General features: G+C 36.8%; 1 protein-coding gene across 5 annotated transcripts in view; it reads left to right on the top strand.

Moving 5' to 3' along the window:
• Positions 1-14,950, top strand: part of LOC126373010 (apoptosis-stimulating of p53 protein 1) — a 304,602-nt gene that overhangs the window by 160,785 nt on the left and 128,867 nt on the right. Inside the window, exons 1-2 of one of the 5 annotated variants that reach the window (XM_050018957.1) lie at positions 9,961-10,124; positions 11,461-11,963. The exons of 2 other annotated variants lie outside the window; for them this stretch is intronic. In XM_050018957.1, the coding sequence (XP_049874914.1) occupies positions 11,487-11,963 (477 nt within the window). In that variant the 5' untranslated portion in view covers positions 9,961-10,124; positions 11,461-11,486. Of the gene's footprint in view, positions 1-9,960; positions 10,125-11,360; positions 11,964-14,950 lie in introns of those variants that run through there. 2 more of the 5 variants (XM_050018958.1, XM_050018956.1) reach the window with 2 other exon arrangements.

The following is a 14,950-nucleotide window of genomic DNA, read 5'->3' as shown; positions in this document are numbered from 1 at the left end:
TTTATTTACGCACCAATACTAATAGAAACCAATGGAAATAATGTACTTAAATGTCGATATTTGTTAGAATAAAATTCAATATTTACTCATCGATTAAAACTGTTAAAAGTCATGCGTGGTACACGCTGTAAGTACGAACAAAAAATGCAAACGCGGCTCAGTTTCTGTAACTAAGTAAAAATAACAAAACAGGTACTTACTTGCAAACAAATTCACATCAATTGTGAAAATTAAGAAAGATATATTTTCTTTTTATTTGACTTCGTAACGTATCAGAATAATTAGATAATAACATGAATGCAATTCCCAATAATGGTTGCATAATTGTTACCTAAGCACCGCAAAACCGCCGGAATTAACAAATTACCATCGAGTGTCAATCGATACGCCAATCAAACCAGCATTTGTTGCGAATATCGCTCCGGATTGAGGCAATGGTAATATTTCGTTCATCCGACAACCCGTCTATTATGGGTTCGAAATGATCGATTGCTTGACCTGAGTTATTGTTATGACTTAGTTTGAACTATGCTCCCCTTTGATTCGGCATTGCTTGGGTCGAAAATCATGTCCCTAGCGTTATCCCGTTCTCACAGGGTCTGCTTATCCTAACATAAAGATTTGACACGTCCGGTTTTTTACATAAGCGACTGCTTGTCTGGCCTTCCAACCCGCGAAGGAAATATCAGCCCCATACAGCCCCATACGATATGCTCCAAATATGAATCGGCCTTGTCTTACCGGGTAAGACAAGGCCGATTCATATTTGGAGCATATCGAACATCGATTTGATTCTGTCGTATCGCGTAAGCAGCCAACATGGTCACACACATGAAGTTCGGCAAGCCGATTGAACGAAAGGTTAGGTCACATACCTCCGAAACGCATTTCCTTCACCGCCGGGCACGTGATAGTCATTTGTGATCTGAAGATGAATTCGAAAAAAATGTGTCATACCTTTTCTGATGAAACTCGTGATGGCTGGTTTTAAAATCAAAGGTTCATTTTGTAGCCGTGAAGGTTATTTTATTATAAAAATATAATGATAGACATAAAATAATAATAGAAAGATATAGAGTTAAAAAAAGAAATACAGACCTTTATTTTTTTTCTTTGTTTATTTGTTATGACTGGTTTGGCCCCATCTGCTCTATAGGGATTGTAAATGTGATCTTACACGTTACATATTTAGAGAATTGATAAACGTAGCATTCATTATTTAGCGTTCTAATACCTATTTATTTTAATTTATTTTTTTAATCCCTAGTTTGGTTATTTGGACATTGCAAGCTGATTAACCGATTCTCAGAAAGTAAGATGATACTATGTGCTTCGGAGGGCACGTAAAGCAGTCTGTCCCGGCCACGTTTTATTTAGTAACTATGTAGTCAGGGGCTTATGGCGGCTCAATATGTGTTGTATTGTAACTGACCTCATCAACCCTGGTGTCAGGGTTTTCAGGTCGGTTACTGATGTCAAAACCCACACGATAGAAGGATAATAATTCTCTAATGCGAGTTGGGAAAAAATACACGGAATTCTATACTTCTTTAGCACCTCTATGATCTGCCTCTAACGAATAGAATTTAATTAAATCAAAACCGGTGTTTTGTAATACAATATTTTGCATTTCTCTCGACTCTGCTTTTAGATCAAAGCCAGATTCGTAATGTCAATCCGCAAGTTTTAATGAGCGCCGTTTTTCTCGACCTACTTACGTTACGAAATACGAGTAAGGTGTCACAGATTGCCGGAGATTGCCTGTGTCTGAAACGACCCGTAAACACGGAACTGAAATATAACGAATTGGTATAATTCCCGTAAAATTCGGCTCTTGGACGACTGCCAAAGTAGTTGTTTCAACTCGAAATAGAAGAACAACAATGTTATTGGATATGGCAACTCTTGGTCGGGAACATGGATACGATAGATATTTTTAATCACAATTTAATCTTTTCTTTTTCTTTAGGTACATAACAACTTTTGATTCTTAAAAAAAAACTCTCTTAGATCAAAGTAAACAGATTTAGAAAAAATAAAGTAGAACAACCAAGGGATAGCTTTCAGACATAATACATATTAATAATAATATTTATTAAGATTTTTTCATAAATTAATTCTTAATTTCATAGAAATTATTAATTTCCTTATATTAAATGTTATAACATAAGTATTTAGTAGGTATTTATTTAGATAAATGTCTATAGGCAGACATCCCTTCCTTAAAAAACATAGTACTTAATCACTACGATACCAACCTCAACACAACTCTAATATAAAAAAGTTAAGGTTCCGAATTTACTACGAAATCTAAAAAAACAAAAACATACCAAACTTATTTTATTTAACCCAACAAAGCAATATGAAACCCCATTTTAACTGTAACCCTGTTAAATTAAATTTGGATATTCACATGTTCCGTTCGAGGTTAACCCGTTTTGCGCTGTTGGTTATAGGCATCGCATAAACATCATAACGGTCTAGCCGACCCAGATTGTGGTGTCACACGAGATACGCAACTACTCGTATAAGTGGGTAGGTAAACATAAAACTTGCTTGCAGATAGAGTGCGTAGCTTACTAACCGACTGCTACAAAGTAGAAGCGGAGCTTGGAAGGTAAAAAATATACATCTAAGGAAGGTCAATGTAAACAGTGGTTTTGTTTGAGTTTTTATATTTGAAATTTATGTCACTAACATGGGTCTTAATAAATATTGTAATGTATGTGGGTATTCATATATTTATTATTACTTGGTTATGAAGGAATTTGTTTCTGTCTTTGTCTTTTGTTTCCAATGAACCTTGGTCACGTACCGACTCGTTTCATTCCATGAACCTGGAATACCTAAGGAGTCGTATCCGGAGAGACCTCAATATTATGATGAACTTATTATCATAAAATCTATGTTGTATCTAAAGAAATTATTTTCTTTAAAGATTAGTGATATAAAAAAAAACTCAATTATATAAATAATGGTAGTGATAATTATTATCACTACCATCGAAAACAATTTGTGAACGTAGAGAGTAATAAAAGTAGAGTAATAGGTAAACCTATTTAATGCAAGTGTAGTCCCTACTACAAGTTGCTTTACTGTAGGTAGTCCTAGAGATATATCAATCCACACGATAAATAAGAAAAGCCAATAACTGACTCTAAATGTAGAATTAATCGGGTTCCTCGTAACATACGTACTATGCCAAGCATACGAGACTACTAAAGCGTCGATACAGGAGAGTATGTCAGAAATTCTCATTATACCATCGAAAATCTGCTCGCCAAAAGCAGTCATTGTGAAATTCCTTTGCGATACAATGTCACTTACACTCAATAAAAAAATACGGAAAAGGCTATTAAGAAAAGCGATGGCCTTCGTGATCAGAGCGATCAGTTTGGTTAGGAATTACATTGAATCACGTATCCTAAGTAACAGGAATCCGTGCTTCGGTTGGTGCAGGTTACTTCGGTAAGTCATACAGACTGTAGTTTTTGGTAGCTCTATCATTATAGAGCCATTACTCTGATATCAGAGTTATAAGATCTACAACAGACCTAACCAGTACGAGTAGAATACATTTGTTTGAAAATTTGGATTCTCCCTTCAATAATAATCAACATATAGGTAAATACCTAAAACACTTAAAATTCGTTTTTATAAAATTCCTTATAAGAATGTGCGTAGCTGTGAAGATAGCCGTCTACAAAAGTGGGGAAGAAGATCCCTCTCAGTGAGTGTGATTGACAAGCGCACGGTCAGTCTTGAGACGAGAGTTTGAGTGGCTTGGGCTCTGAGCTTCCGCCTTTTGCACCCTCAACGAGTACGTCAATCCAATCCATAGCGAAACTTCAAGGAAATCCCAAGTGGGATTTTAAATAAATATCTCGAAAACCTTTCGACAGGAACACGAGCACAAGTGGTGTAATACTCTAAGGTGTCATTCGTTCATAAGTTGTGGAAACCCTCTTATATCTAGTAAAAAATGATATATTAGAATAACAGCTGTCAGCACAATACATTTTCCTGATGTTTCTTACGCACTAGCATAGATTAAAATAATACCCCCGCCATCCTTGGGTCTTATTTAAATTGCCGTAAGCCGCTAAGGAGTAAGAGGGAGAGCGCGCGAAAGTTGTCTCGCTCACACTTACGCGTTAGGCACCATACGGTAAGAAAGAGATTTTTGCGTGAGGTAGTAAGTATGTCAAGTTAAACAGTATTTAATCTTCTAAACATATAAAAGGAGAAACTGACTGACTGACATATCAACGCACAGCCTAAACGGCTAAACGTAGGCACTTGAAATTTGAAAGGGACGTAGCTTAGATACCGTAGAGGTGCACTAAGAAAGGAATTCTTGGAATTCCCACGGGAACGGGAATTAGAGGGAAAATCCTTTTGTATGAAAAATCTAAACCACTTAAGATAGACGCTTGAAATTTGGCATGCAGGTACCTTAGTTAACTTAAAGCTTAGTTGCAACAGGATATTGCAAAATTCCCACGGAAACGGGAGTTCGCGGGAAAAAAAAATGTATGAAGAAATCTAAACTGCATAAGTTAGATGCTTGAAATTTGATATGCACTCCCACACACACAAAGATCTCTCCTTTTATAACACGCCACGCGGACGAAGTCGCGGGCAAAAGCTAGTGGAGTATAAGTTCCGCGATGACTAGGTAGCGTAACTGCTTCTAAAACAATAGTCGATCAGCCTTTTCGCCGTTTTTAATGCGTATTCGAATTAACACACGATTCAAATGTATATTCAATTTGATTGATGCGGTGAGTCACACATCTATGCAGAATAGGGCAGAGAACAATACAAGTGGATCAACCGTTAAAAATCGTGTTTTTATGAATACTTTGATTGTTATAATAGCGTAGGTGTCAATGGCATTTTATAACGGTTAAAATCTCGCAGTGATTTTGTTTTTTAGAAAAGAAGGGAGAAAAACGATTATTTGAATTGTAGAGGTACCCCTCTTACTTATGAATTCGGATACGTACTGACTGATACTTTGTCACTGTTATTCATCATCTCATACTTCTCTAAAGGTACGAAAAACCAAGAGGACTGCTAGTTTTCACAGTATTCGTGGGTCTGTACACTTCAAAGGGGGAGAGTTTACAAATTTGTTAACATGGACTAAGAAAGCACGAGTAGAAATAAGAATACGAAAACGTTAGATACCTATCCAAAGTAGTTAATCATAGTAATCTGAAACGCGTTTACACGCTAGGGAGTTACCAAATCGTCGTCTGTCAGAGAAATAAGCTTCCAAGATTTGTTTTGAAACTGTGGCTTTGATAAATAGCAAATGAAACATCGAAGTCAAGGGAATGGAGTATCAACAGGTTAACAAAATTCGTCAATGTCACTATAGAAGTTAAAGCACATATTTCATAAAACCTAGTGTATATATCCTCCTCCTCCTTGATATTTCATGTAGTTTTGTTGGGATATTGAAAATGTTGTATCATTTAACAAAAAAAAAGTATCATCATCTCATCCCGTTATCCCGTTTTTCACAGGGTCCACTTAACTAACTTGAAGATTTGACAGGTCCAGTTTTTTTACAGAAACAACTGCCTGTCTGACCTTCTAACCCGCGAAGGGAAAACCAGCTCAATACAGGTTAGGTCACATACCTCCGAAAATTGATTTCTCGTGAATATGGGTTTCCTCATGATGTTTGCCTTCACCGCTAACCACGTGATAATCATTTATGTCCCAAACATGAATTCGAAAGCAAATTCGACAAAAATCAATTTATAAAAAACCAAAGTATAATAGGGCAGAAAATGACTTTACTTTGAAGAAGATGACTAAAATGGCATTTCATGATGCAACTATTTATAAACGCTAATGTCGCGCAGCAGCAACAAAACGTATCGATCTGTGCGAATGAATACTCAATAACCAATCGACCAAAGAATCAAGATGAAATTATTGCGAAGTAATCGTTCATATCCGTTGGAGGACGATGCAAATTACACTGATATTTGCTAGTCATATCTTCATCTTCATCAATAGCCAGCGATATTAGCTGCAATCAAAGTACTATTCCCACTGGATGAGATTTATTGGACAAATACCGCCCCCGGCTGAGTCTGTAGACTTCTATAGTACAAGATGTAGGTAGTTACTTCTATATTGTGCAGTGAATGCTTTTTATGAAAACTTTGAAATGTACTTTGGTATGCAGTCTTTCTTAATGATACCAAAAGTAAGTTTAAAAGACGATAGTTTTATATTTGCGTTTTAAGTTGGTATGTCTAGCTCATATTTCAGTCAAAAGTAAATAACACTTCAATTTGGGTTAGATCTATTTTGAAGTAGGCTATTGTAATATTGTACAATATGGCGTTCGAATACGCTTTCCAACACGGAAATGGCAGTACTCAGAATAGAGTGAACTAAAATTGGTGCTTTGTATTCTCCATCTAACCTAAAATAGTTATTTTCTTCAAGACACAAAGCTAAAAACTTTTATTATACATTTGTGACTAGTGACATGACCAATTTTTCTAAAATTCTGCAAAGTCTCAACAAATGTCTAGGAATAATGTCTTCATTTGTGGCAGCACATATTTCTATTACTTACTAGATTACTGGATCAACTTTTTACTTGCCAAGGATGTTTTGGCTGATGAATGGACGGACACCCATCAATCGCAGATCACTCGGACCCTTCATAAATATGTACAGGACACTGTCGTCGTTTTTATGAGCTTAAAAGGATCCGCTCTCGATGATTGATGGTCGGGAGCCGCTCGGGATCGTTTTATTGATTCACTTGATTCGAGTGTTATGTGTGATGTTAACCGGGTCAATCTCTTTTTTATCTGATTTTCTAACTTTGCCTTCGTATGTGATATGGACAATATGGGTTGGGGTGAAATCGAAATTATATTTTCGTTTTATCCAAGGCTGAATTTTCCATTGCGTATAGCACTTTTAAGTTAGTTTCAGGTAATTTGTTTGTATACAGTTTCAACTTTTGTTGGGATTTATTCAACAGCCATTGCTGCCGTAGACAGGCAATTTCACAAAACAGAATGTGTAAACATTTTTCAATGGAAACACGTGACGTTACAGTTTTGAATGAATAAATTTTATATAACCGGAAAGGCAGTGGGCGTTAATTTACGTTGCATTTGGCAGCAGCAGCAGGATATTCATATGCTATTGTTGGTATTAAAAGTTTTATGCAAGGTTTGATGGAAAAAATCGATGGGAATGAAAATAACAGCGAATAGCGTGCGAAACTCTAGACGTGCGTGAGGGTTCGGGTTGCGTGTCCATCGTGATATTAAGTATTTGCCAAGCCAACCTAATTTCTAACCGCTACTGTCTGGAAGCTGAAGCTTCGCATTCAAATTTAGACGCAACTGATTGAGATCTGCACGCGAACGAAGCATTACTTTTACTGACTCAGCCAAAATCGATCATTTCTTGCGAATGACTTAGAAGGAATCAATAAAGAAAAACAGATTTTATTACGGAAATATAATCGTAGTATTCATAAATACTTGCTGTTTATGCTTTGGTACCGTAATCCAATGTGTCGAGCTCATTAGAATATTAATGTCAATGTGTATTACCAACAGTGGACATAACATCATTATCACTAAGGATAAGTAGCTTACTGCCACTATGTGATCTCTATCTTGTTATGGAAATGTCGGGTAGTGTAGTTTCCAACTAGTCAAATCTAAACTAAACATCAAATCACGAAATTACTACGGAATTTGTGTGAAAAAGTAACCTGTGACGTCATGTCGTGATTAAATATCGCACTTATTGTTACATTTTTCTTTATTAAAATTCATAAATAAGTTAAATAGAAAACGTTTTTTGTCATCTTTAGATCTGTCTTTATTTAGTAATCAGAATTTCATAATTTATCTTCGACCTAGGAAACTACCCAATTACGTTTAAAATCACTTTCTATGACTTCATTTTCTAATAGTATGTGGTGGGTCCTGGATAGTAGGTTCCTCTTATTCACTTCATTCTACTATCGGAAAGCGTAGTAACCTCCATGGGAAAATGTTTCAGTAAATTGTTTTAGTATAATAAAATTCACAATAAATGAGAGTATTTCCTTATTTGCGATAGATTTATTTTCGGAGAAAAAAATAGAGGAGTTCAACTTGCCTTGAAATTAATATTGAGGAAAGTGGGCTTTTCTATACGCCGCAAAACCCCTCAATCTGTCTCCTTGGTGGAGAGGATCTACACAAACTGGGATTTCATTAAGGCATTAGGGGTAGGGTGTATGGCCGGGTTCTCACCTCATATGATTACGGTATTGTATGAACTGCCGCTCCTATTAGTTTCTTGGATGTAATTATTATAGATTACGAGCTTAAGGCCTTGTGGGTAAAGTGGCTGCGGCTGCAAGATATATTATGTGGTGAATATTATACGATTATAGCTAATGAATGCCGTATCTATGGTAGTTTAATATCGTCGTTTTGAACATCTTTGACAATAAAGCCTCTTTATTATTACCGAGAAATCCTGCTATTCAGTTTTGCTACTTTCTTTGACGGCCGAGTAAATTTCTATTTGAGAATCGTTTACTTTAAATAAGGAAAATATTTTCTATCGTATTACAATAGCTATAGAATCTAAACGTTATTCATTTTCACTGTGTTCGAAGAGAAATTCCTTGTACAATGCCATTTAACTACTGCAATTTATATTCTCTTAAGGACCGGCAGACAGGGCTTCTCAAGAGAAATCTACTCGAGCGAATCTTGTTCATTGCATTTATTGCCTCGTCGACGGAGAAATGATGAAATGAACTTGAACGCACTTGATACTTTCTTTCTCGAACTCACTGACTGTTTTATTAAATGCAGATGCGCACAGCTGTGATTTTATAAATGTAATGTGATACCTCAACGATGCGGGAACGTCGCTCTGTTACGAATTACAATGCTGTACTGCTGTGAACATAATAATTCAACCCTCGTTGTATGCAGACGTTGGACGATGCGCTGTAGCGAAAGCGTTTATGTTTGTGCGTAAAAAAGTGATTTGCATCCTGGCAGCAGATCAAATGATCTGCCCGCGAGGCAAGGTCGTGACCACACTGAATAATAAAGTAAACTTTATTCCTCTGTAAAATCGTTATAGTTTTCCAGCACGCAGTGGGTACTGTCCCGGATGATTCCGAGATCTCAAGGTTGCAACCTTGAGTCTGGTGACTCAGTGCTGATGACTCTCTATACTATTATCTTGAAATAATCTTAGAACTCGACAATACTACTATAAATTTAGGATGATAGAAAAAACTAGGGATTTATGTGAATCGTTTGAGCTAAGCTGCACCAAATTTAATTATTTGCTTGGTAATAACCACATTACAATGCGTGTTATTGGCACTAAAGCTAATCATATTACTCACGAAACTACCATTTAGTTGTTACGACCGGGTGGTCAGTTTAGAAGTACATAGTTTAGAAGTGCGATTTGATTATTAAATTATGGACGATATTTTCAACAATAAAAACATGATTACTTATTATTTTAGTTGCCACCTAAGTTTACTTAAAATCTAAAATAGTTTTTGACGTTGTGCTTATAATATTAACAAAATCTGTCTATCTCTGGTATAGTTAGATTAATTATTAGCATTTAAAATACAATTGTTTTGGCTACATATCAAATTCGAATCAATTGAATTAATTTATAAGTACCTATTTCAATTGATGCGTTTAATAACAGTAACGGGTCAGATATTTTATATTAGTTAATCGAGGGAACAGCCTCAATACATAACCCAAATTTTGCATATTTATGTCTGGCCAAAGATCAGAGACTTAAATTCAGTTTTCGAATGTGTCTTATATCTCGGACGAATGTCAACATTTTCGCGGGAAAATATACGCAATGTTATTAACCCACTTGATTTCAAATTTAGAATGTTCAGTCTCGATCCAAACAGCGCGCGTGCGTCGCGTCGCGCATCCACTGTGAATCTTGATATTCCTATATAACAACTCATTAATTTACATCGGAATTTCTTAAAAAATATTGAAACAGTGAATAATTTTACATTAAAACTGTTGACATCGGACATTCATAGTGTTACATTAATTTAAGTGACGGTAGCGTACTCACTTCCTTATTAATTTAAAATGGTATTATTCGTCGCCGCAGTCAGTTTCCAAACAAATGACGGGTGGTGTTTCAAACGTACCAGCCATTGTCATTAATTGCTTTTCGGGCCCCGAATAATATTTATCTCTAGTATAACAACTATCGGAGCGATTAATCAATGTTATGAAATCAAAACGCAAACTAATTTGTGTTGGTAAAACAATGTAAATGTAAACAAGTTATAGATTATTGTTAACGTGATGTTGCGATTGATTGTGTATGGGGACACATACAGTTGAATGGATTATTAGCTGTCGGCAACACGCATGCTTTGTAAGGCATCATGACATTTAAAGTAGGCAGTGATAGACTTGATAATATTGACTACTTACTGATTTTGTATTATAAAATAAAACACGCGAGCGGTATCTAAAACAACCGCAAAACGCAAAAAATAAATACATTTTATGCTTCCAGTATAAATATAATCTCTTTTAATCCTACTTTCTCGGCATTCCACATAAACTTTATAGAATACTAAAAGTACGTCTGGCTGTATTTATAGATTTCTTAGACATATTACTGCACATACTCCTTCTTGAAGTGCAACGACCTGTGTGTTTTGTTACATGACATTTGCGTTTTGGGTTGTTCTGTCTGCCGTCTGATTTATTTGAGTACGACGTGTAGTGGTGGCTGGAGTTATGGATACAGGCCTGCGGGCTCGAATCGATGTCCCACTTTGATCACAATTCACCGACATAACATTCGAATCACTTGGCCAAATTGCTTGTGAAATTCACGTTTTACCGATAAAGCTTTGGCACTCGGGGTTTTGAATAAAGAACTGAAATAAAAATGTATTTTTTTAAAAGCAGTTGTTCTATTTTACGAGCAGTGTAAAATGTTTAAGATATATTAACAAATACTAATTGGAATAAGGCCCAGCGCTAAAGGATCAATTAGAGGCAGGGCGGGGATCCTCGGAGGGACCCTTGTCACTCGCATTTCAACACCTGTCCTCCGCTCGGCCAGATGTGCCGGAATTTTGATACCTGCCGCTTTAAAACGCCAAAACAATTAAACACATCCTTATGACACCTAGACGTATACACACCTAATTTTTTGTAACGGTTCCTCCACCTGATGCACGATTACCTTTGAAAAATGGCCGGTACTTATATCCGTACTATATTTACACAAGTAGGATGACATTAAACACCAACTGAAATCAAACCCCACAGACGCCCACTCGTTATCTGACGCGTTCATCATTCACTCTACCGTCACTGTGCAGTCAGTATACATTTTAATGTCCACTGAATAATAAACAAAGTTATTCAGCGAGTGACAGCATAAACCTCGTGACAATGGAGTGCGGACGGCTCAGCACGGGCTTGAGGTGGAGTGCGTACACTTCCGCGTCCTCCGATACAAACACCCCGTCAGTTGTGATCCAAGACTCATACGATGACGAACAGTGCTCAGTGAACGACAGCTATCTGATAACTTTCCCGGATGACAGCGACACCGACTCAGCGTACGATGCCAAACAGCGCACTTTTGAACAACTGGACGACGCAAACGAGGCTAAACTTCTTAATCGCTACTACCAAAACCCTCTTTTCATCCCGAACCAAGTTTTAAAAGGCAAGATAAGTGACGGGAGGGACACTGAGGAACTAATGAAGAGTGAGGCAAAAAAGTTTGAGGATTATAAGTTTGGTGAGGCAGTTAACGACTTCGACATCGAGTTGGAGACTGGAGAGGCGGTACCTATAGTGTACCTGTCGACGACGCGCGCCGCGCGGCTCGAGCGCTCCCTCCGGCTCGCCGGCTACAAAAAGGTTTGTTTCACTTCAGTTTTCTTTAAATTAATTTCCATTCTTTCCATGGCGCTATTTTTACTGTCTTTCACTGAAAAGAAGTTTGTGACAGTTAATTAACAAAAAGTCCATTATTTTGTTCTTTCTTTATTTGCAAGTGCCAAATTATTAAAGACATTTTTAATAGTACGAAGTATTTATTACTCGGTCTATTGATATAACGCGTACTTTAGGCAATATAGTAACATAATATTATATATCAATGGCTTCAGGCATAAACATCATCGTCTAGTGAACCAGATGGAGGTTCACTAATTTCTAACGTCAATTTTCTGCCACTTGCCGTAGACGTGGTAAAGTTGGAGCCGTATTCTCAATGCGAGCTCAAACTAACTCGATCGTAGTCATGGTTCCAGCGCTGCACAGAAATTGGGCGCTTTGGAACCTAGTCACACAGAAATGTAATTAAACTACTCAAACAAAATAGGTAAACTGTATTTGATGTTGCTTCTAGTCGTATGTGTTTATCCATCGGGTTCGAATTCGAGGAAGAATATGGAGGGATCAAATGTTATTTGTAATCAATCAGTTGTTTACAAATCAAATATGATTGCTTTGGAAATCAGCCGAGCCGACTTCACACTTCTCTTAATTAATTCAAACTAAGTTTTGAATCATGGGAGTAGATTATATTGTGCTAGATTTGGGTAATTTCAAATTATGCGGCGTCGCGTGCATATACGGGGCATGACAAGCTGTTATTCACAAACGTGTAGTTGTCGCGCTCGACTGAGGCGTCCAATTATCCGCGCGGGCAAGCCCCTTTTGTTCCCACCCTGTTGTCATGACAAAAATGCTGTGACGAACTGCACCCCTACGTCGTTAGTTGCATTTTGCGTTTGTAACACTTCAAAGGAAAATAATGGGTACGTTCAACATTTTGTAAATACGCGCGAGTAAAGTTGAAGTATGACGTGTCAGCTGGTGGAGTTTTGAAACGGTATTCATTATACGGGATGTGGAGCATGTCTTTGTAACAGACACAGCAGCAGGCTTGTGCTTTATTTTTCTTTCTGTTAAAACCTAAAACTTGCTGCTAGTTAAATGACACTCTGTTTTTTAATTAAAAATATTATGACTTTCTATCGTTTTTCTTTCTTTCTATTGAAGCGATTGATGAATGTGGAGGAAGCAAGAGAAGTGTGTCAGGATCGAAGAAAATGGAATTCTATAGTCTCTGCTTACCCCGGTTGGAATAGGCGTGAGTTCATGTATGTATGTATGACTTTCTATACCCCCAAAGCCCCCAGTGGGATAATGAGGATGGGAATGCTCCATAATATCCCCTCTGGTTGATTGAGAGGAGGCCTGTGCCCAGCAGTTATGTTTATATGACTTTCTGTATTTATGTACTTATGTAATTAAACGCGCGGTTCCATATTTACGTACTAGACATTTAGTTTTTATTGACTACAACCACTTATAAGAGACCCGAAACTGTCAGATGTCACCGGTCTTAGCTCTTTATATTCAAATTTTGCGTAAAGTTAAGCACTTACTCAATAAATCATGCGAACTTTCTACTATAGGCGTAGTATCATATTAAAATACTTCGCATGTTCCAAAACTTTGAGTATGGCATTCTCATATCAATTTCGAAGTTGAGTGTTCCAGATACCTACTAAATTCTGAAAGTTTGGTATGATATAGTCAATGTTCTCGTAATAAAATTAAAAAGGGATTTATCTTGCAACGAATTTACATATATTGGTCGTGTTTCGTACACACTTCGGAGTCTTCATTTTATATGTGAACTCTATCAATTCAATACATCGTCCCACTCCTAGCGTATACTAAAACAAGGTTTATGTTGTCTCTAATGTAATCCTTATCATCTACTTATTCCAAAAACATTTGATTCGCTGCCAGCTGGTAATCAATATTACACCCAGTGAGGTGGGCCACAACATCCCGTACATTTTGTACGTTACGTACGTTTGTACGTTGTAAGTTATAGAACAAGAAGTAACCCCGCCTATAATCTGTTACCACGAGCATACATCCACGTCACCGCAAGAAGCTTTTAAACCGACAAGATTGCTGTATTCACTTATCTCTAAAATTCATGTAAGATTTTCCAAAATACGGAGGTAAAATATCACGACAAGGTGTGTGTATGTGTATCCTGTGTTTATGAGGTGGCAGAGTTGTTACGACGTATACGATGTAACGATTTTGGTTCTTTGGATAGACCTTTGTTAAAATATATATTAGACAGAGGATATCCCTGGTCACCCCAAATACAACTTTTCAGACTTCCGCAACATACCATATAAGTACCTTAGAGCAAGGTAAATAATTATGTATTAACCGTCAAATCGTAAACTACTTATTCTTCTTCTATCGTGTGGGTTGTGAGGTGGAGTATCAACCTCATCAACTCTGGTTTCAGGGTTACTATTGAGCCGCCAAAGGCCCCTGACATGGCTCATGTAACGACTACTTACTTACATGAGTAAGTACTAGTTATTGAAAAAGTGTAACAAATAGAAAAATAAAAACAGATTAGGCAATTAGCAAATTAGGTGAAATTCGTGATTTAACGTTAAGTTTGGGTAGAAATTTTTGAGACTCGGCACAAATTCTTATTGACTTTGTAACTTTTCAAAAGCCAAAGTTCTTATCTTTGTTTCATTTGTTGTCTACCGCGTATACTTTGGCAACAATGTTAGTTGTTTCTTATAATTGCATTGTTATGTTCACTGGTAATGATCGTGATTGATGTTATATTTTGTTATTGATCTCCGTTGTTCCTGAGAATACTTTAAGCGTTGTACTAGGTATTCTGTAATATCTCACTGCCAGAGTCAATTTAGGTTGAAAAATCCGCCTGAGCTAACTTTATTACAGTACTTTGTTTGATCCTAATATATTAGTTTCCTAAAGAATTGGGAGAGCTTGAATATTGAATAGGTCTTCTTTTTCATTTCAAAAATTAAATTGGATAA

Source organism: Pectinophora gossypiella, chromosome 15 (assembly GCF_024362695.1).
Source record: "Pectinophora gossypiella chromosome 15, ilPecGoss1.1, whole genome shotgun sequence".
Classification (NCBI taxonomy): Eukaryota; Metazoa; Arthropoda; class Insecta; order Lepidoptera; family Gelechiidae; genus Pectinophora; species Pectinophora gossypiella.
This window is presented reverse-complemented; position numbering and strand designations above follow the sequence as displayed.